Source organism: Misgurnus anguillicaudatus, chromosome 24 (genome assembly GCF_027580225.2).
Source record: "Misgurnus anguillicaudatus chromosome 24, ASM2758022v2, whole genome shotgun sequence".
In the NCBI taxonomy this organism is placed as follows: domain Eukaryota; kingdom Metazoa; phylum Chordata; class Actinopteri; order Cypriniformes; family Cobitidae; genus Misgurnus; species Misgurnus anguillicaudatus.
Window position 1 is genome coordinate 4,126,032 of NC_073360.2, and position 23,666 is coordinate 4,149,697.

The following is a 23,666-nucleotide window of genomic DNA, read 5'->3' on the forward strand; positions in this document are numbered from 1 at the left end:
GTCATCTAAATAGGGATTAGACATAGCGCCAGCGCAACTTGCTTTTAAAGGGAATGAGATCTGTGACTCTCATTGGTTTACTGCACGTTACGCCCAAAATACTCCCATTACAATAGGACCTACCCTTTTCGACCATGCGCTCGGCGCAAAAACGATTTTTCCCGTCGTTAAATTAGCAAAAGTGGATTCGGACACGCCCATTTAGACGTTGCGCTGTGCGCTTTAGACAATGCGCTTAGATCGTTAAAATAGGGCCCATTGTGTGAGGTCACGCTGGCGTTGGTCACTTGAGATGAGTCCTTTGAAACTCTGATGAAAAAAACTGTTGAGTTAAGTGTTAAGCTTTGGGGTCTATTAAAATCTTGGAATGTTTTCCTCAAAATACATAATTTATTCTCGACTGAACAAAGAAAGACATCAACATTTTGGATGACATGGTGGTGAGTAAATTATCTGGATTTTTTTAAGAAAATGTACTAATCCTTCAAAGTAGGCGGTGCCTGCTGTCACCATCTTGGCCGCGCGTCACTCGCGGATATCCGAATGGGTAAAGAGGTGGGACGTGGGTGAAGCTGAGGTGACTGGTTTCTGAAACCACGCCCACCTAGCTTGACTCTATTGACGCCAGTGGCTGTTCAGCTGTCACTCAAGTGGCCACGCCCTTAATTATGCAGAACTTTAAGTCTTAATATAATTTAAATGGATGAGTTACAAAAAATTCATCCCTCTCACAGTTGTCATGAAGGGCAAAATTAGCTATACAGACCAAAAACACTTTTTGTACCAGGCTGTAAACATATTATTTTCTACTGTAAAGTTGGCCATTTTAACATGAAAGTATATGCACTGAAAAAAATGAATCATTGAATTTAATCAATTTTTTTAAGGTAAGTGGTTGCAATCAATTTATTTAAGCTACATTTAAACAAAAAAGATTAGTAAAGTAAAATAAAATATAAAACTTTTGTTTAAATGTAGCTTAAATAAATTGATTGCAACCACTTACCTTAAAAAATTTATTAAATTCAATGAATCATTTTTTTCAGTGTGGGAATTGACTCCCTTTTGGAGCCTGCCCCTATCGGCCAGTCGATGAATTGCAGTTTAAATCACTTCTGTATTGGCTTCATCAGAGAGATCGGAAGGTTGCCCCCTGGTAATGCCCCAAAAGCATTTCCAACTTTGCTTGGACATTCTCGTGCATGATTCACAGCCTGTGCTTTAATTAATTTATTTGTTATTTAATGTTGACTCTGCAAACTACAGTTTTTTTTTAGTTGGTCACACGTAGATTAAAGGAATAGTCTACTCATTTTCAATAATAAAATATGTTATTACTTTAACTAAGAATTGTTGATACATCCCTCTATCATCTGTGTGCGTGCACGTAAGCGCTGGAGCGCGCTGCGACGCTTCGATAGCATTTATCTTAGCCCCATTCATTCAATGGTACCATTTAGAGATAAAGTTAGAAGTGACCAAACACATCAACGTTTTTCCTATTTAAGACGAGTAGTTATACGAGCAAGTTTGGTGGTACAAAATAAAACGTAGCGCTTTTCTAAGCGGATTTAAAAGAGGAACTATATTTTATGGCGTAATAGCACTTTTGGGAGTACTTCGACTCGCCTGAAAAGTCCGCTCCCCTTCTCCCTCTCATAATGGGAGAGGGAGGGTGTTACTGCGCCGAGTCGAAGTACTCCCATAAGTGCTATTACGCCATAAAATGTAGCTAAATCCGCTTAGAAAAGCGCTATGTTTTATTTTGTACCACCAAACTTGCTCGTATAACTACTCGTCTTAAATAGGAAAAACGTTGATGTGTTTGGTCACTTCTAACTTTATCTCTAAATGGTATTATTGAATGAATGGGGCTAAGCTAAATGCTATTGAAGCGTCGCAGCGCGCTCTAGCGCTTACGTGCACGCCCACAGATGATAGAGGGATGTATCAACAATTCTTAGTTAAGGTAATAACATATTTTAATATTGAAAATGAGCAGACTATTCCCCTAACACAATACCCTGTATATTCACACAAACCTATACTCGCACTGCTGCGGTATGCCCACTATTTATCCTGTATTTCATAGTGACAGTTGGCAACCCTATAGACGGTTTCAGCAGTAACAACATAAGCAAGCGGCTGTCGCGGTCCGCACGTAACTACTGGTAAACTCCTCCTCATTACTCTCGCTCGCATTTAAACAACAGCAGAAAGACTCGCCCACAGTCTCTACAGACCACCCCCTCTCAGTAATAATGACAGAAGTGGTCGAAAGTGGACAACAGAGATGGATTTAATACCAGGTGTAAACAGAATTTGTCTCTCTCGTCTATTTGTGATCCGATTGCCAAAAAAAACCCCACACATCTTAATACCAAGTGTAAACAGCCTCCTAAAGTTTCTCTTCTGTATGAAGTCTCTGATGGGCTTTGAAGTGACCCGACTTGCCACACCGAAAGCATTTGAAAGGTTTATCAAGCTGTATGAAGTTTCTGGTGCTTTAGTAAGTTTGACCGTTGAATAAATCTCTTCCCACAGACACTACAGTGATGAGGTTTCTCTCCAGTGTGAACTCTCTCATGAACTCTGAATTGAGATGAATTAGTGAAGCTCTTTCCACATTGACTGCAGACGTAATGTTTCTCTCCAGTATGGACTCTCTGATGGGTTTGTAAGTAACGTGAATGAGAAAAAGTCTTGTCACACTGCAAGCATTTGAAAGGTTTTACATCTGTATGAATTCTCTTGTGATTTAGTAAGGTAGCCTGTTGACTAAAACTCTTCTCACAGACACCACACTGATAAGGTTTCTCTCCAGTATGAACTCTCTGATGGGCTTGTAAGTTACATGAATAAGTAAACATCTTGTCACACTGAGAGCATTTGAAAGGTTTTTCGCCTGTGTGAATTCTCTTGTGATTTAGTAATGTATGCCATTGACTAAATCTCTTCCCACAGAGACAACAGTTATAAGGTTTCTCTCCAGTATGAACTCTCTCGTGGACTTTTAAGTTACACGAATAAGTAAATGTCTTGTCACACTGCGAGCATTTGAAAGGTTTATCACCTGTATGAATTCTCTCGTGATTTAGTAAGGTAGTCTGTTGACTAAAACTCTTCCCACAGACACTACAGTGATAAGGTTTCTCGCCATTATGAACTTTCTGATGCACTTTTAAGTGACCTGACTGAGAAAATGTCTTCTCACAATGAGAGCATTTGTAAGGTTTTTCACTTGTGTGAATTTTCTGATGAACTTGAAGAATTTGATTTGTTTTGAAGTATTTTCCACATTCAGTGCAGCAGAAAGGTTTTTCAACACTGTGTGTCCTCATGTGAACATTTAGATAAGAAGAGCCACACATCTTCCCACAGTGAAACGGCTGCTTCTTCTCTCTGTGCTCTTCTGAAGGAAGTTTCTTCTCTTGTAAGGTAGTAAAGCTGATCTCAGATCTGGTGAAGAGTTTCTGTTCTGCGTGTTTTCTCTCATGTCTCTCTAAATGTCTCTGTGAGCTGAATGTCTTTCCACAGGTGATACAGGAAAGAGTTTGTGCTGTCAGTCGCTCTTTTGATGTTGAGGATGTTAATTCTCCATCACAACATGAATCACTCTTCACATCTGAAAGAAACATGAAACAATTAAATTGTCTTTTCAATCTTATTTACACAAAGAAGGATGAAGTATTGAGATTCTGGCATGCAAATCCAAAGACAAAAAAGCAGAGGGGTATTGCACAAAAGCAAGATGCTCCAGAGCAGGCTAACAACCAGGCTAAGATTAATCCTAGTGATTAATTCAATTCAAAGAACTTTATGTATCCCAGGGGAAATTGCTTTTGTGTTTCAATCATAGAAAAGAAAGAAAAAAGAAATGACATAAAATAAAATTAAATAAATACATTTAAATATATGCCCATCAATGATTTAAAAACGAATAGATACGACATTAAAAATTAATAAACTATACCAATATAAAAAAAAATTATTTACTTCAATTGTGAATTATCCTAGCACTAACAAAGATGAGTTATTCAGCCTAATGGCCACAGGTATAAAGAATCCTTTAAAACGCTCAGTAGAACACTAATGCTGGGTACACACCAAAAGATAATCGGGGCCGATTTCCCCCTTTCCGACAATCCTAGCTATGTCCCGAGTATCGCGATGGTTCTACAGATTATTTTATCAGATTGTCCATTCGTGTGAGGTGTGTTAAGAGTGTTCGAACCTGCTCAGAAGAATGTCTGAGCCGCACCGATCGCGAATCGTAAATATTCAACATGTTGAATATTTACAATCAGAAATCCTGATGTGTGTGTGGGGAATCCCGAGGACAAACGCAAGCAAGCTATTGAGATTATCACGTGAAACGAAACCATTTTCAATCAAAAAGCGAGATGAGGGAAGACGGAAACAGTCATGGCGCAGCACAAAGGCCACTTCTCAATCCGTAGGTCGCATTTCCAGACTGCATAGACGTCATCAAGACTGTCTTATTTCAGAATATTAACAGTTATAAAATTGACTATTATTCCTAGTTTATCGTATATTGTTGTAATATACTTGTGACTTGCGAATGTAATGCTCAGTTAACTTGAATAAACCAGGTTTCATGATGTATGCAGCCTGCATATGCGACCTCCGCAGGCTACAGCCTTCGGATTGAGAAACGGCCAAAGTTGATGTGGACAGCAGAGATGGAAGATCAGCTTATTGATTTGTGGCAACAGCACGAATGTTTACAACGTGTCTTGTAAAAATTATTCCAAGCACTATAATTGAAATGTCTTCCTGTATATCGTCCGCCATGCTTATTCTGAAGTCTCGTGAGATTATGTGGGATTTCCTGTGTTCACAGTCGAGACTCTGGTTAAAAATCTGTTTGTGTGTGGTGTGATGTCTTTGACACATAATAGCACACACTATAGGAGCAAACAGTTAAATCTAGGATTTTCTGTCATCACGTTTGTTTGTCATCTTATAAGATGAAGAATCTTTTGGTATGTACCCAGTATTAGCAGTGATCAGTCTCTGACTAAATGTACTTCTCTGGTCAGCCAGCACCCTATGTGGTGGGTGAAAGGAATCGTTCAGAATTGAATTTAGTTTTGACAGTATTCTTCTCTCCGCCACAACATGAACAGAGTCCAGCTCCATACCAAGTACAGAGCCAGCTCCTGAAAATGAATTTGTATAGTTTATTTCTGTCGGCCACCTTCATACTAATTTCCCAACAGACCACTGCATAAAAATGATGCTAGACACCACAGACTCATAAAACATCCACAGCATGGTATAGAAATAATATACCATTTCCGATTAATCAGCTAGTTCCTCTGTCAATCCTACTAGATATTTATGTGTTTAGTCACTTCATGGTCCTGCATTTAAATAGACATACCGTCATCCATCCAAGAATGCATACGGTTATTTTAGTGTTATTATGAAGACTGGTGTCAGCAGTTTGATGAATACATTTATAAATGCAGTTGTTGAGATAAGAAATGGTTGATGAAGAAGGCAGTTTCAATTGAGTACATAACAAGGTCAATATGTAGACTAGGATTCAGGCATGAGAAATATCTGACTGGGAGAACAGTCGAACAGTCTTTATTTTGTGTTACAGCTTTCCCTATTGCCATTGGTGCAGTGGATTGCAACCATTCGTGTGCCAGATATATGGCTAAAACCAGTACAGACAATAAAATTTGTCAGCAGACACTATTTACCTAAAGCGTAGATTCTTTCTGCCATCAAGTCACCAGCATGCAAAATGTTCTTATTTGCTGGGATGGATGCCATTTTTGTTTATTTTTTCAGTAAGTCAGTCAGTAAGTTTACACATTGTATTTTACGCTTATATGACATTGTGCATGTAAATCGAAAAATGTATTTAACACAAGTTACATAATAATGAGCATATCTTTGACATGACTTTAACTCTCCCAATTATTAAACTTGTAAGTCTATACATAGTTTCTGTCTTTATTTTACTTGAAGATGCTACTATTGCATCCCAGAGTTGATGTTTGAATATGAATTATAGTGCTGTCCACCTCACAGATCTTTCATATTATGATGCTCCAAAGACTGTTTAGAGGTCTAAGTTCAACGGATGATGGTGGTAATACCTTAATTTTTTTCTTATTTTATGCCCATATGAATTAAAATAGTCAGTGATGCTTTTCGCAGCATGGGATGGTGTATTATCCACCTCCATGAAAGTAAATTTATTTCAGATGACATGAATCCTTTCATATCCCATAGGAACTCTACATATCTTCTAGATGTCATTTTGACCCCCTCAGGGACCCAAAAGAGACCTACCATCTTACTTCCCAATATTCCAGTCCAAATCATTACTCTGCCACCTATTCATAATGTTACAACCTTGTTTAAACACAGTGGCTATTCACCAACAATCCAGACTGACATTCATCTCTAGTATTCAGTGTATTATAGAAATTAATAAAGCTGTTTGAAAGCTTCATCTATTCTGAGCTCACCGCAAATGTTGTATTTTTGGAAGCTTTAGTTTGGGGGTGGGGTTGAAATATAGCTTTATGCACTGAACGATCCTGTATTGAGATCTTCTTTGTATTATAGAGACACCAGCATGTTTGCTTCTTAGCAGTGGCATTTTTATTGTTGCCTTTTCCTTAAAAATCCTTCATAGTCAAATCCTTCTATAGAGGGTATGCACATGACGTCACTGTCGGCGAGAGGGACTGCGGTTACACCCACTGAGTGACAAAACACAGAGCGGCAGCATTTAAGCACAGCCTGACATCGGCGAAAACACTGTGAAAATGCGTCTAAATGGGAAAAAGCTGTTGTGTGATAATAGACTGTACTAACAGATTAACAAGAATTCGGAGCTATCGTTTTACACACTGCCAAATAACACCGAAAGGAGAAGTAAATTGATTGTTCATGCCAACGTCGTCAACAGACCAAAGGTGGGTTGATAAGTTGCTAGGGTCCCTATCAAGCAGAGGGTTTACTTTGTAGTTAAACATATTTTTTCATGTATTTGTATTTTATCCGTGTTTTTCTTTGGAAAACATAGATTCCAAAGCATATTATTGTAATAGAGTAAGAATTATATTACATAAATACACGTTTTTGTTTTACATTTAATATTTAAATACATTACTCAAATAAAAGTACACAATTTAAATGTAATTGGGTATTAAATAAATTTTAATCTTCAATATTAAAGAATAAACAGTATGATTCTATGCTTTAGAATGTAGTGAAGTCATGTTTTTCCCAATACAAACAACCTAATAAAGCACAGATGCTTGGAAAATGTAATAAATGCAACTAAATTTTTACTGGCAAATGCCAGTTTTACTGGCATTTTCGCAGCACCCACTATGAAAACAAGTCATTTTGTTAAAAAGTGACGTCAATGCATACCCTCTGTCTATACTGTGAATCACTCATGAATCTAATTCAATGATTTCTGTTTAGTTCCAGCAAATATAAATTGTTATAGGAAATAAATAGCTTTTTAAGACAATGCACACTTTTTTGTCTTTAGAAAGATCTGTTTTCATACCCATATTTTAAGTACGACAACTTGCATAATAATGAAAAAAAAATTCAAGTAGGTTCCCCTTTAACTAAGATCACCCTGCAAACTAATAAATAAACCTGTCTGAGATCGATATCAGTTAGCTAAAAAAATATAGTTCTTTAAAACCTGAATTTTTTTACTGAAATCTTACTGATACAGTATGTGATACATTATGATGCATAATAATTTGGAACACAGTGTAGATAAGAGTAGATAGATGAAATTAAATTAAATAGACATAAAGTTGAAAGAAAAAGTATGTGAACCCTTTGGGCTTGCTTGGATTTCTTCATGAATTGGTCATAAAATCACAACAATAGAGAAACACGGTCTGCTTAAACTAATACCGCACAAACATTATACGTTTTCATGTTTTTATTGAACACAACATGTAAACATTCATAGTGCAGAGTGGTAAAAGTATGTGAAATCCTAGGCTAATGACTTCTCCAAGAGCTAATTGGAGCCAGGAGTCAGCCAACCTGGGGTCCAATCAATGTGATGAGATTGGATGTGTTGATTAAAGCTGCCCTGTCCAATAAAAAACACACACACCAGTTTTGAGTTTGCTGTTCTGAAGAAGCATTGTCTGATGTGAACCATGCCTCGCACAAAAGAGCTCTCAGAAGACCTACGATTAAGAATTGTTGACTTAGGCTATGTTTACACGTGGGCGGCTATTTTCATAAACGGACATTTCAACATCTCCGGTTTCAAAAATAATATCGTGCACACATGTCAGTTTTCAGAAAAGTGTTTTTTACACGTACCCGTGCATATATGCCGTCAAGAGAAGCTCAAGCCCACTTAAGCCAATCACCGGCAGCGCTGGTGATGACGCGAACTGGTTCTTCATGTTGAAGGGAGGAGTTGTTGCAGTAGGTGATCGATAACGTCAAAGTACCGCGAGAGCGAGTTGATGAATCACACGTAGAGGTCTAATTTCTAATCGTTCTCGCGGTACTTTGACATCATCCGTCTGTCGGTTCTTGCAGCGCCGCATGAAGTCAAACACGCGTAAAATTGCTGACCTCCGAGCACTCGTCTATGCTCCTCGACACAATGGAGCAGCTGTATTTGCAAATACAAACCAACGAAACGAGCCTGCACGAACACAAATGCGATCCCGGAAGCGCCCAGAGCAGCAGTCACATGTAAACATAGGTCGCACCTTTGACGCAGGCGCGAGCTCCGGCGCACACTCTGCGACGCTGCCCGCTCAAACATCAGCCCGTCTCAGTCTACATGCAACCGTGCAACCGAAGATCTTCAAGATATGCACTCTGGCCGGAGTTTCCAGAAACAATCGGTTTCAGAGGCGAGCCCCCCGTCCACGTGCAAACCAGGGGCACAAACGAAGCTAAATCTCTCAGTCTTTAAAAATAACCATGTACGTGTAAACAGGGCCTAAAGCTGCCCTGTCCAATAAAAAACACACACCAGTTTTGAGTTTGCTGTTCTGAAGAAGCATTGTCTGATGTGAACCATGCCTCGCACAAAAGAGCTCTCAGAAGACCTATGATCAAGAATTGTTGACTTACATAAAGCTGGAAAGGGCTACAAAAGTACAGAAAAAGTATGTGAACCCTTTGGGCTTACTTGGATTTCTTCATAAATTGGTCATAAAATGTGTTCTGATCTTCATCTAAGTCACAACAATAGAGAAACACAATCTGCTTAAACTAATACCGCACAAACATTATACGTTTTCATGTTTTTATTGAACACAACATGTAAACATTCATAGTGCAGGGTGGAAAAAGTATGTGAAATCCTAGGCTAATGACTTCTCCAAGAGCTAATTGGAGCCAGGAGTCAGCCAACCTGGGGGCCAATTGTGTGATGTGATTGGATGTGTTGATTAAAGCTGCCCTGTCCAATAAAAAACACACACCAGTTTTGAGTTTGCTGTTCTGAAGAAGCATTGTCTGATGTGAACCATGCCTCGCAAAAAAGAGCTCTCAGAAGACCTACGATCAAGAATTGTTGACTTACATAAAGCTGGAAAGGGCTACAAAAGTATATCTAAAACCCTTTGTTGTCGATGTGTCCACGATAAGACAGATTGTCTACAAATGGAGAAAGTTCAGCACTGTTGCTACACTCCCTAGGTGTGGTCGTCCTGTAAAGATGTGAAGAAGAACCCTAAAGTGTCAGCTAAAGACTTACAGAAATCTCTGGCACATGCTAACATTTTTGTTGACAAATCTACAATAAGGAAAACATTAAACAAGAATGGACTTCATGGGAGGACACCACGGAGGAAGCCCCTGCTGTCCAAAAAAAACATTGCAGCACGTTTGAAGTTTGCAAAAGAGCACCTGGATGTTCCACAGCACTACTGGCAAAACATTCTGTGGACAGATGAAAGCAAAATTGAGTTGTTTGGAAAAAACACACAACGCTATGTGTGGAGAACAAAAGGCACAGCACACAAACATCAAAACCTCATCCCAACTGTGAAATACGGTGGAGAGGGCATCATGGTTTGGGGCTGCTTTGCTGCCTCAGGCCCTGTACGGATTACTGTCATCGATGGAAAAAATGAATTCCAAAGTTTATCAAGACATTTTGCAGGAAAACTTAAGACCATCTGTCCGCTAACTGAAACTTAACAGAGGATGGAACATGCAACAGGACAACGACCCAAAGCATAGAAGTACATCAACAACAGAATGGCTTCAACAGAAGAAAATACGCCTTCTGGAGTGGCCCAGTCAGAGTGCTGACCTCAACCCGATTGAGATGCTGTGGCATGACCTCAAGAGAGCGATTCACACCAGACATCCCAAGAATATTGCTGAACTGAAACACTTTTGTAAATAGGAATGGTCCAAAGTTTCTCCTGACCGTTGGGCAGGTCTGATCTGCAACTATAGGAAACGTTTGGTTGAGGTTATTGCTGCCAAAGGAGGGTCAACCAGTTATTAAACCCAAAGGTTCACATACTTTTTCCACCCTGCACTATGAATGTTTACATGTTGTGTTCAATAAAAACATGAAAACGTATAATGTTTGTGCGGTATTAGTTTAAGCAGACTGTGTTTCTCTATTGTTGTGACTTACAGTAGGTCTTCTGAGAGCTCTTTTGTGCGAGGCATGGTTCACATCAGACAATGCTTCTTCAGAACCGCAAACTCAAAACTGGTGTGTGTGTGTTTTTTTTTTGGACAGGGCAGCTTTAATCAACACATCCAATCTCATCACATTGATTGGACCCCAGGTTGGCTGACTCCTGGCTCCAATTAGCTCTTGGAGAAGTCATTAGCATAGGATTTCACATACTTTTTCCACCCTGCACTATGAATGTTTACATGTTGTGTTCAATAAAAACATGAAAATGTATAATGCTTGTGCGGTATTAGTTTAAGCAGACTGTGTTTCTCTATTGTTGTGACTTAGATGAAGATCAGAACACATTTTATGATGTGCTGTGGATGTTTTATGAGTCTGTGGTGTCTAGCATATTTTTTTATGCAGTGGTCTGTTGGGAAATTAGTATGAAGGTGGCGGACAGAAATAAACTGGACAAATTAATAAGAGGGGCTGGCTCTGTACTTGGTATGGAGCTGGACTCTGTTCATGTTGTGGCTGAGAGAAGAATACTGTCAAAACTAAATTCAATTCTGAACAATTCCTTTCAACCACTACATAGGGTGCTGGCCGACCAGATAAGTACATTTAGTCAGAGACTGATCACTGCTAAGTGTTTTACTGAGTGTTTTAGAAGATCCTTTATACCTGTGGTCATTAGGCTGTATAACCTCTCTTTGTAAGTGCTGGGACCATTCACTATTGAAGTAAATTACCTTTTTTTTATATTTCTTATCTAATAATTTTTAAATCATTGATGGGCAATTATGTTTTTATTTCTTTTTTCTTTAATTTCTTTCTTTTCTATAATTGTAACATTAAAGCAATTTCCCTTGGGATGTATAAAGTTCTTTGAATTAAATTAATCACTAGGATTAATCTTAGCCTGGTTGTTAACCTGCTCTGGAGACTGGAGGCTAGCTGCAAAGAGTAAGGGTCCTATTTTAATGATCTGAAACGCAAGTGTAAAGCGCAAGTGACTTTGTGGGCGGATCTTGGGTGCTGTTGCTATTTTCCCGGTGGGAGAAATAACTCTTGTGCCAGGCGCAAATCAATAAGGGGTTGGTCTGAAGTAGGTTCATTATTCATAGGTGTGGTTTGGGTGTTATGTCAAATAAACCAATCAGAACGTCATCCAACATTCCCTATAAACGCAAGTGCGCAAGTTCCATGGCGGGTTACTATTATTATGACGGATTTACCAGGCGCACGCCAGAAGCGGTTCACAGCCGAGGAGACCGACGTTCTTGTAAGAGCAGTCAAAGACAGAGAAGTTGTTTTTTGTATGTGGATAGGAGAAACCCGCCCAAATCAGCGTCGGTTAAACAGTCGTGGGAGGAAATAGCCACAGTTGTCTCATCAGCTGGCATCCTCAGGACGTTGCGCCAAGTGCTACAATGATGTCAGGAGATGGGGGAATTCCAAGCTTGCCAGCATAAATCGGGCACGCCATGTAACGGGAGGTGGATCTGCCTCTACACATGACCTGACGCCAGCAGAGGACATCGCTGCGTCCACCCTCACCGCTGAAAGCCAAGAAACGCAAACAGTCCAACCCCAAAGTACACTTACAAATCAAGTTCACATACATTAAGGTTTCTTATGAAAACATTTTAATTATTATTTACATAAAATAAACGTAATACAGCCACACAACAAACTTATGAAAATATTTTAAATATTATTTGCATGAGAATTTTTTAACGCAGCCACACAATAAATAAAAACTATCACCACAATGCTCACCACAATGATTTCCCTTATCTCATGTGTTAATATTTTTTATTGTAACTGTTTATTGTAAAATAACTGTTGCATCTGTGTAGATTAGATAAGCAAAGTTTGTTTGCGTTGTGCACGTGTCACAAGGTGACAATCTTTCTAAGGGCGGAACCAAAGTTAGGGAAGTTTTGGTTCCGCCCGGAACGTTTCCCCACCGGGCCACATATGAAGACGGACCTTTTTACTTCCTGGTTTCCAGGGCAACGCTAACAGGGCTTTACGAGCCACAGGTGTGAGGCATCAAGTAAGCAAGGTGTGATTGGAGGCTGGGGGAAAATGAAGCACTTAAATAGCTCTGCTGACATACAGAAAGAGAAGCGATTGACACGAGAGCGATGTACACGAGCGGCGGTTGACACGGGGGAAGCTCCTTTGCCAAAGGCAAACAAAGACACGCACCTTTTGAAGAGCCCGAAGGCTCTGCTGATCCGGGGATCGCTAAGCGACTGGAAAGAGGACAGAGCCACAGGAGGCGGAAGGCAGGCCGTGGATCTTTAAAAAGGAGCACCCCGAAGTCGTTGTTGTTATGACCAGTGTTGGATTTCGGCTGATGCAGATATTGAAGACCTTACGGGTTGGAAAGTAAACGGAGACTGACCTTGTATGAATGAAGTGAAGGAAGAAGGAACGTGCTATCGTGAGTACCTATCTGTGGAGTGGTGGTATTGACGACTGGAGAAACCGTTATCTGTGTAGCTGGAATTATCGTAAGGAGAAGTTAAACTAAGGAAGCGTGAGATAACAGAAGCACCGCAGTTGTGAGTAAACGAATTCATTCATTGAATGTACCTTGTATGTACTTGACCTGGATATCTTTTAAGTGCTTTCCAGCGAGAGTGGGTGGCCCTGCCCCTGAGTCAGCGTGGTGGGTGAGCCACAGGATCTTTGTGTGAGACAGCCACAGTGACGGAAAACAACTGCTAGGCCGTGTTACCATCTCCACATTCTCGCCCAGAGCGAGGTGAAGGAAGACGGGCGTCTATTGTGTGCACTGAGCGTGGTGGGTGAGTCTTGGATGTAGAAATTTCACTTTGAAGTGGTGCTGTGTATATTGCAGTGAGATTGCTGTGTCGTGTCAGACGTACCCCGCCTCCAGTCACTCGCTAGGGGCGCTGAAGAGGAAAACGGATTCTAGAATAACCCTGTGTACGATTATGCTGTGAGTGTGTTTCAGCCTTAGAAATTACGGAGTAGTTCCTGAAGTATTTTCGTAGCCAGACGGTTGGCGGATTTGTGTTAGGAGTGGCGGTGAAGATCTGTACGACTGGCGGTGTGAGTATTACCAGTTTCATTGCTACTTTATCTGTGTGCTGTTTATCACAGAGTTAGAGGCGAAGGAGATCCGCTGCCCCGAGGTCTCTACAAAGGGGCGCCCCGGTCCGGTTTTCGATCGCCAACGGGCGTCGAGGAAAGGGCAGCGCTCGACCCGGTGCGACGGCGTGACGCTCTCGCCCCTCTGTTGGACCAACGAGCTAGCCGAGAGGGTTTGGTCCCCGGCGCTATCTTGGAAACCACTGCCCAGTCGAAGCATTGCGCCTAACAGTTATCGTAAGTCCGCCACCCTGAGAAGTATAGCATAACCCGTTCAGTCTGTCAATCAACAGGGAAGAGGAGTGTGCTGAGAGAGCTGCGAAGAGAAACCATACGTACCAGAAGCTGTAATCAGCGACGAGGTGAGAGAACTAACCGAGAACGATTCACTGTGCCTTTGTGCCCCAGCTGTCGTCTGTGGAGGCAGAGAGACAGAACCAGTGTGAGCTCTAAGGAGACCCGTTGTGAAGGAGAACCATACGTACCAGAAGCTGTAATCAGCGACAAGGTGAGAGAACTAACTGAGAACGATTCACTGTGCCTTTGTGTCCCAGCTGTCGTCTGTGGAGGAAGAGAGAGAGAACAAGCGTGAGCTCTAAGGAGACCCGTTGTGAAGGAGAACCATACGTACCAGCAGCTGTAATCAGCGAAGAAGTGAGAGAACTAATTGAGAACGATTCACTGTGCCTTTGTGTCCCAGCTGCTGTCTGTGGAGGAAGAGAGAGAGAGCCAGCGTGAACCCTGAGAAACCGAGCTGTGGAGAGAGCCTAGAGGGGCCGTTATTTTAAGTTCTACCAGAAAGACTCGAAGATAGGTTAAGAATTGATATGAGTTTATTTAACAGTAGTTAGCAACCAAGGCTGGAATATAACACAGTATAGTTCTTTGGCGTAGGCCCCGACCATAGTTCAAATCCGGGGGTCACGGATTCTTGCGGTTCCTGTCTGAAGATGAAGACAGGCCAGAATCTAATCCCCCTCGAGTATGGACGGAACCGACCTGGTGATGGTGGTAGGGAGGGTGGGTTGTAAATGCTGGCATCAGTATCTGCGAACGCAAAGACAAGTGAGTATGAGGCTTATATACAATCAGTATCAGGGGTGATTGATTGTGCCTTGTGAAATGAATGACGTAACATTCAAGTTTCCTGGTAGAACTTACGCTACGCTAAGCTAACATTTCTACCAGAAAGACTCGAAGATAGGTTAAGAATTGATATGAGTTTATTTAACAGTAGTTAGCAACCAAGGCTGGAATATAACACAGTATAGTTCTTTGGCGTAGGCCCCGACCATAGTTCAAATCCGGGGGTCACGGATTCTTGCGGTTCCTGTCTGAAGATGAAGACAGGCCAGAATCTAATCCCCAAAAATTGATCACGATGATCGGTACCCACCAGTGTTTCTTAGAGGTTCCTGAAACAGAGATAAGACAAATTGTTATCTACTGACATTGACGGATGCCGTAAGAGGCCATGGGATTGCTGCTTAGGCCGTAGAAGGCAGCAATATGCCAGAGAGAGATAGGCTGGAGAGATAGGCTGAGAGATAGCCCGCGTAGGCTTTAGAAGGCAACAATATGCCTAGTGGGAAGAGCCGCGTAGGCTTTAGAAGGCAGCAATATGCCAGACAGAGATAGGCCGCGTAGGCCATAGAAAGCAACGATATGCCTAGTGAGAAAAGGCCGCGTAGGCCTTTGGAAGGCAACGATATGCCAGAGAAATTGCCGCGTAGGCCATAGAAGGCAACGATATGCCAGATAGAGATAGGCCGCGTAGGCCATAGAAGGCAACGATATGCCAGATAGAGATAGGCCGCGTAGGCCATAGAAGGCAACGATATGCCAGATAGAGATAGGCCGCGTAGGCCATAAAAGGCAACGATATGCCGAGTGGGAAAGGCCGCATAGGCCATAGAAGGCAACAATATGCCGTGTCGAGAGAGGCTGTGTAGGCCATGAAGGGCAAAGATATGCCAGGGTTAGATAGGCCGCGTAGGCCGTAGAAGGCAACGATATGCCTAGTAGGAAAAGCCAACATTTTAGCTTGCAATAAGATTCACCACCACCAGTATTGACAAAAGATACATACCATTAACATGTCTGTAAATGTTGACCGTGACGTCAGTAGTAGAGGATATCCGTAGAAGGCTGGCACGTTAGGCTTGAGAGCATAGAGGCCGCGCAGGCCGGAAATTAAACCCTTGTTAGGCTTGATAGCAGAGAGGCCGCGTAGGCCGCAGAAGGCAACGTTATGCCAGAGTGAGAAATGATATAAATGGTGCAAAGGCCATGATATAGCATGGTTGAATACGCCACCACCACCAGTAATTGTTTAAGACATACCTTGATTATTGCTTGCCATTATTGAATTGAATGTCATATTGAATTCCTGCACACGTTGAAATTAGGAGCGCAGCTTCTGATGAAGAGAGACAATTGATGTATGCATGCTTTTATATTGTCATTATAAAAGTAGGGAGAAGATTAAATGGTTACAAACAAATCTGAATGATGCTAAAGATAGCACGGTGTCACTGTCGTGTCTTGTTTCCCCAGTCTTGTACTCTTTATTGAAGTTCTGTAATGTCATCCATGTCTGTAGTTCTTGTATTTCGTTGGTCCTTGTTCTAGATTGTTTCCCAGGTGTGACTTGTTATTTTGTTTACCCACATGAATATATACAGTCCTTGTGTTTCAGTTGTCCTTTGTCAAGTATAGTTTGCTGTCATCACTTTTTAGTCCTGTATTCTGGTCTTCATTCTGGTTCTGCTTTGTGCACTTTTGGGTTTTAAGAAATAAACCATTGCATTTGGATCCGTTGCCTTGTCTTGCCTGCTTCGCCATGACACACAGATGATTATAAAATTCTCCATTTACAATGTAAATTAAGACCCCCCAAAAACTGAGGAGCGGTATCAGTAGGTTTGTGCAGTTGATAGATGGACGTACTCCGAAAGTAATAGCCTTCTAGATGAAAGTTTACAGCTTAAACTTTAACTAACCATAATAGCATGATTAAACGTGACAGGTTTGTGCTAACAGTCTTACATGATATGCACTTAAGAAGTTCTGAATTATTTGTTAAATGAAGATCCTCCGCCACACTGTCATTCCAGAAACGATCGATGTCCGCACCACACATGACCGCGGACATGAAACGTGACAACCTGCGTGCACGCCGCAAGTGCGCACGGCCCAATACTAACGAAAGCTTATTTCTTGTACATGTAGCAATAATGTATGTTCAAATCCTTGCAGCGTTTGCAATTAGAGTTCCTGGAAGTAGATAAAGAGCCCTGATGGTATTGCAGGCACTGAAAATAAAGCACTTATAGAACTGCATGCCCATAGTCTGTGTAAAAACATGTATATAGTTTTAAAATAGCTTGCCTCATGTATGAATCCGGTCCGTGCTGTTATAATGGTTTAAATCCTAGCAGCCGGTGTAATGTGGTTATATGGAAAGTTGATGCATGTTTCGCTATTTTCTTGAGGATGCAGAGTAAGTGGATTGTACGCATCTAATTCCAGACAAAGTTTCTTGTAAAGTTATCATTTAGAATCATAACTGCATGATTTTTAGCTTTCCCAGACGAAAGATTTCCATCGTGAAACAGTCATCATGATTTCTATGATCGTGGCTCTTCGTCGGTGGTGCAGTGTCGTATGGTGGGAGAAGTTCAAAGACTGACGTTTTCCTGGTCTTGCGTCCAAGATAGCCTACAAGTTTTCTGACAGTGTCAGAAATTCAGCATGATCACCGTACAAAGCGTTTGCTGCTACAAACTTGGAGTGCAAAAATCCTGTGGTGTATTCCAGGCTTTAAACAAAACATAGAATTCAATTAGAAACAAGTTATTTCAGATGCATTCCAATTCTTCAGTCATGTTGGAATTCATTAAAACAGCATATGACGATTATTATTGAATAGTTGGAACACATAAGATAATCGAACACCACTATATTCGACATAACACCACTCGGAGAAATATTTAGACATTATTTCCATTGTGTTCCATGTTAAAACAAGAAGGAAATGTGTTTGTATTCTGTGGTTATATCTGGTGCAGCACCATTTCGGGTGAAACATACGTTGCCCACGTTCAACAGCAGTTAAAATTTGAATTACGTGCTGTGATTTAAAAGCTAGCAGTCACATTACATCTTCAAACCAGTGTCCAGACATCCGCTGTAGCCTACCCATGCGCATGCTCTGGGTGCCTGCGTTGCAAACAAGCACAATGCGCTTAAATGGTTTAAACTGACGCAACCTGTCGTGTTCTTAAAGAGGCAAGGCGCGCGTTTTTCGACTTTATAAGTGAGGTCTACTGCATAACAAACAAACTCAACATGAGGGTGTACAGGCTCAACTTTTGTTGAGACATCCGCAGAACGCACACCGACCAAAACAACGGCAAGTCCTCAGGAATAATGCAGCCTTCACATGCTATCGTAATTATGGTAAATACCAAAATCCCACTTGGAAAATGCACATGAACACCCCTCATGTGTTATTTTCCACTGGGCAACTCATTAAATATTTTGATGCCCGAGTAGCTGAGATGAGATTACCTTTAACCTTTCCAAAATGCCGGAGAGCAGCAGAACGTAATGGTAATGGTATTATTTACCGTTTCAGTTTCAATAAATCATCTTCTTGCTGTAGCAGATGAACTAAGCAATCTAAAATTGTTTTACCAATATAACGGTCCGGATGTCCATCTTTCATTTTCCTAATGACAACAAAAGCAATGGTAAATACCAGTTCACAAATGGAAAATGCACTTGAACGTAGCCAACTGGTAAATTCTAGTTCACAAATGGAAAAGGCACTTGAACACAACACGCTGGTAAATACCAGTTCACAAATAGAAAAAATTCATCTTTCCCATAGCACGTGAAGGCAGCATAACACAATACACCTTTAATTGTATTAAATACACCACACAACCTCAGCTCCGTCTCCATGCCGTGCTGTGAGACATGGTCATTGCCATCTCTCGGTTGTAAAAGCATGTAATGTGCAATATCAGCCAATCCAGTATAATGAATAAGAGAGCTTACCTTAGGAGAAGATAATCCAGATAAATAGATGGCATGTTCAACGCGACCGAGCTCGGATTTGCCCGAGATCTGGAATAAAGTCTCATTTGAGAAGTACAATTATAAGTTGATGCGTTTTCGTACTTTATGCATGTACATAAATAACTGCATATCTTAAAGCGCAAAGCTTTAGATAGAAACATTTATGCTGAACCCCGTGCTCAATAAAATTGACAATATGCATTACTGTTGCCATTCGACCACACACACTTACGATTTGCTCAGCAGCAAAAATGTGGGCTTGAAAACTTTAAGCTGTATGACCAGGATTTATTCTCCAATGATATATTAATGGTGTATCCTACCATAAGATTTAAAGTTCGTAAAATAGCGTATCCCAATATCCTTAAAGTCTGTAATTAGGGTCAGGTGAGTGAAGACCTAACGTGAATATTTGCATTTGATATGAACAGATTGCATTAAGCAACTTGCATTGTAGTACCATAGCAGGTATAGGACGTTGCAAGACCTGTTACATGAATAAATAGTACCTTATTATTGATGTTTTAGGAAAACACTGAAAGGGACAGTTCAGATGAAGCTTGTATACTTTGCGCATTCCTTATTCCAATGAAACACGCGAACATAAGACCGCGTCATTTGCCTGTTTGCAGCATGTCATGCATTGCATACACGCGGAATTTAATGTGTGAAATTTCCCGAGCAATAGTCTCTTCATCCAAGTCGATTCCATGTCTTTGCTTCACAAAACATTCGCGTACGTTTTAAAACCAATAATAAGCGGAGCATTTGGTATTGTAGATGAAAGACAAAGATCCTGTGATGAGGGAGAAAACAAACTTCAGCATTCTTCCAAACCCGCCACGGCGACTCCCAGCGTGCAGGTGCAGCGCTTCGCCAATCAATGATGATTAGTGACATCTGCTGCGGGCGTTCAGAGTGTGCGACAGTCAATTAATATTATGGTTACACTTTACAGATCATCCAAATGTTCTTGCACTGTTCATAAAAAAGAAACGGCCTGTGGTATCCTTCCCTGTGTACTGCAGGGTTACACACTTTTAAGGAAGCTTGAAGACTTCCCTTTTTAAGTCTTTAACCTTCTGTTAGAGCTCCTCGCGATGGTGCAGGTGAAACGAAACGAGATGAGAAAATCCCAGGAAAACAGTTCGAATGCCCGATAAAATCACTCATCATTTGAATCAGCGTGTTTACAGGTAACAACGCTTTAGTGTACATATGCACTGAACATCGAGCGTGTAAATGCTGGCATCAGTATCTGCGAACGCAAAGACAAGTGAGTACGAGGCTTATATACAATCAGAATCAGGAGTGATTGATTGCGCCTTGTGAAATGAATGACGTAACATTCAAGTTTCCTGGTAGAACTTACGCTACGCTACGCTAAGCTAACATTTCCCCTTTTTCCCTGCCCTATTTATTATTTTTAAGTAAATTAAATAAAATACATTTTAATTTATGCCTACCTTGTGTGTCTGGTCATTGGGGTGGCTTTGGGAATCTCCTCGAGGTGGAAAAAGGGGCGTGACCTTATTTACATCTGGGTCCACCCCGACTTGTGACACACGCTATACATTATGGTCAAGCATGCACCCTTAAAATAGCATAATGAACCTCGCGCAACGCGCCACTGACTTTAGAATAGGTTTTTTTTGGTCAATGGCGCAATTGTTTTTTGAAACTGCAAAATAGCATCAGGGATGCAGGACACGCCTCCTTTTTTGCGCTGAACCGCCCAGGGAGCGCAAGTTCATTCACTAGTTTGCTGACGTGCGTCTGTGGAGGGAAAAACCCGCTGTTCGCCGGTGCAAAATACGAATGATACATGCGTCACTGACAAAGTCAATTGCGCCGGGTGCAAGATAGGGCCCTAAATCTCCATAGTAACTCCATCTAGATTGATTTTGCCTCCCTTCATGCAACCAAGTCAGGGCTAAATTCAGCCAGGATTAATGAAAAATCGATCCCTTATCTTGCTTTTGTGCAATACCCCTCTGGCTTGACACAGCTGCACGTTCTCATCCTGGCTCAGCAATCGTGCAACAGACTGAGCCAGGATGTCAAACAATCAGTCAAACAAAAAAAAGAGAAGGAATGAATGAAAAGCCTTCATTAGGTATGGCTTAAGTCATAATAAATAAATAAGCCACCATGGTTTAACCAACACGTGGTCTTCTTCTTGGTTCCTTCTCCTGTTTTTATGTTTGACTGAATGTCTGGGACCTGAATGACACAGGGGTAAGTGATTTAGGATAAAATTAAAGATATCCTTAACCCCTCAAGTACTCACATTTTTTGGTCTTTTGTTTATTGAGTTTGTGACTCAAACCCAAAACAGGTACTCACACAACCCTATATCACGCAATTACGTGACTATTTCACGTATGGACCAACTTGATGTCACGTTTTGCCGCGTTTGAACATCAGCATGTCACGCTTTTCTGTTTGTGTCACTGTCACGTATTGGTTACTCAACTTTTTTTCCTATTTTCAAACCATTGTCGCTTCGGTTTAGGGTTAGATTTGGTGCTTGCGTTATATGTCACTTTAAGTATTTGTCACTTTAAGTATTGGTTTATAAAAAAAGATGCAAACTTATTCTTTTATATTTTCTAAACTTAACCAATTGTCGCCTGACGTTGGGGTTAGAGTTTGTTTAGGTAAGGATTTCATTTTATGTAAATCTAACCCTAAACCGAAGCGACAATGGTAAGAAATAAGGACAAAAAAAGTTGTAACCAATACGTGACAGTGACACAAACAGAAAAGCGCGACATGCTCACGTTCAAACGCGGAAAAACGCGACATTTTCACGTTGGTCCATACGTGAAATAGTCACGTAATTTTACATGACAATAAAAAAAAAACAGTACAAATACAACAATAATTGAGGACACATACCTGATGGAATAAAATCATCATCTTTCTCAGTGTGTTCTTCCTCTTCTGTAGGTTCAGTTTTAATCTTCATCATGGGGTTCGTGCAGTCGATGAGTTTAACTTATCTTCAGGATCTGCTGCTCTTCTCCAGTGTTACAGACAGAATCCAGAGACTCTTGATCCTCCTGTAAGCTCTGATTACTGTAACACACTGTAGTGTCCTGAGTTTCTGTGGGCTTTGATTCAGTATAACAGATCAAAGTCAGACTGAGCTCGGAGTCCTGTGTGTGTGTCTGGATTTCTCTTCAGAGAGAGTCCAGCAGTGGCTGTGGTGTGCGGCTCTGATCTCTGCTCATCCACACTGAATCCAGACTCCCATCATTAGTCACATCACACATGCACTGAAGATTCACAACAATCCACACCCTGACAACACAACACACACAGGAAGTAATATTATAAAGTATTTGATGTTGTCTGATTCAGGAAAATTAAGTTAAAGAAGCACAAACCTCTCGATTGTTTGCTAAATCTCCTCTTGACCTCTGCAGCGTTGTCACCAGTAACGCCACCTTTCTTCAGCTGAGATTTTACTGTGATGAAATCTTCAATATATCCAGAATAGACAGATCAGATCCTGATTTACAGCACATCTCGTAAACACTTAATTAAATACGCAGAGACACGACTCTGTTAAAACTCAACGAAACACGCAAGAGAGGAAAAACAACGAGGATACGCAAACACATCACACGCGAGCGCTCTTTCTTTCTTTCTTTGGGTGGGTTTATCGGCGGACTAAAGAGGGTATGCACATGACGTCACCGTCGGCGAGAGGGAATGCGGTTACGCTCACTGAGTGGCAAAAGACAGAGCCAGAGCGGCAGCATTTTGAGTACAGCGTGACATCGCCGAAAACACTGTGAAAACGCATCGAAATGGAAACAGCTGTTGTGCGAAAGACTGACTGTACTAACAGATTAACAAGATTTCGGAGCCATCGTTTTACCGACGGCCAAAAAACACCGAAATGAGAAGTAAATTGATCGTTCACGCCAACGTCCACAGACCACAGGTGGGTTGATAAGCTGCTAGGGTCACTATAACACAGATCAGATTTAATACTTTTATTTACATAAATATCCTTTATAATAAAAACATATTTAAAAAATATTTTAAAAGTACAAAAAACAGTACAAGGAAATTTTCAGAAGTATTAAGGATTTAGATAATAAAAAAAGAGGCTGCTATATTTTCCTGTGATAATGTACCTTAATCCAGGAGAAAAATCTTCATCTGTTGATGTTTGATCCATGTTTTATCTCCACAACTGACACTAAATAAAAAAAACATTCAGACACAAAACAAACTCAAAATCAAAGTGAATAAACATAATTCAGATAAATGATATTATTTGCATATAAGCTACTCACATGGTCACAAAAATAACACAAATGCTTCTTTGAAGAATCACAGACAACACAAAACAAACAAGAAATAACATTTAGCATATTTAAAATAAAAATCTTTCGGTGATTCGTTTTTTAGAGAAACTATAAGTGAAAAGCGTCTTGTCTCGCCTGAACACACCTGGGGCACGTTCAATCTCACACCGGTGCACAACGTTTTGCTACGGTTTCCGGGTTAAACGACATGTTTCCTGGAAACGGTGTGCAACGGAATGCAATAGGTTTTAGAAGCGTTTTCTCTTGTTTGGTGGGTGTGTCATAAATGTCGGCCCAATTAGCGGCAAGATGTATAAAACCACGCGGTAGTAAAGAGACAGCTCGCTCAATGGGTTCAAGTTGGAATGTTGTCTTTCATTCTGGACGGCAAGGTCAGTGACTGTAACATTGAGGGTCTTTTACAGTATTAAACAGACATTTATAACGATTTCATCAGGCTTCAGAAACATTTAAAAAAGAAC

The 23,666-nt window shown here is 40.9% G+C and overlaps 1 protein-coding gene and 1 long non-coding RNA gene across 2 annotated transcripts; both read right to left on the bottom strand.

The window, feature by feature from the left end:
- Positions 1 to 1,998: 1,998 nt before the first annotated feature.
- On the bottom strand, positions 1,999 to 23,297 carry LOC129437431 (uncharacterized). Its single transcript, XM_073863229.1, has 4 exons — positions 23,173 to 23,297; positions 22,252 to 23,075; positions 21,761 to 22,165; positions 1,999 to 3,625 (listed from the first exon to the last, which is right to left on the bottom strand). Exons 3-4 carry the CDS (start codon positions 21,831 to 21,833, stop codon positions 2,481 to 2,483), a joined length of 1,218 nt encoding a protein of 405 aa, XP_073719330.1. The 5' UTR covers positions 21,834 to 22,165; positions 22,252 to 23,075; positions 23,173 to 23,297; the 3' UTR covers positions 1,999 to 2,480.
- Positions 14,586 to 20,236, bottom strand: LOC129436675 (uncharacterized). Its single transcript, XR_012367687.1, has 2 exons — positions 15,067 to 20,236; positions 14,586 to 14,821 (listed from the first exon to the last, which is right to left on the bottom strand). It is a non-coding gene; the product is annotated as an uncharacterized lncRNA (long non-coding RNA).
- Positions 23,298 to 23,666: the final 369 nt, after the last annotated feature.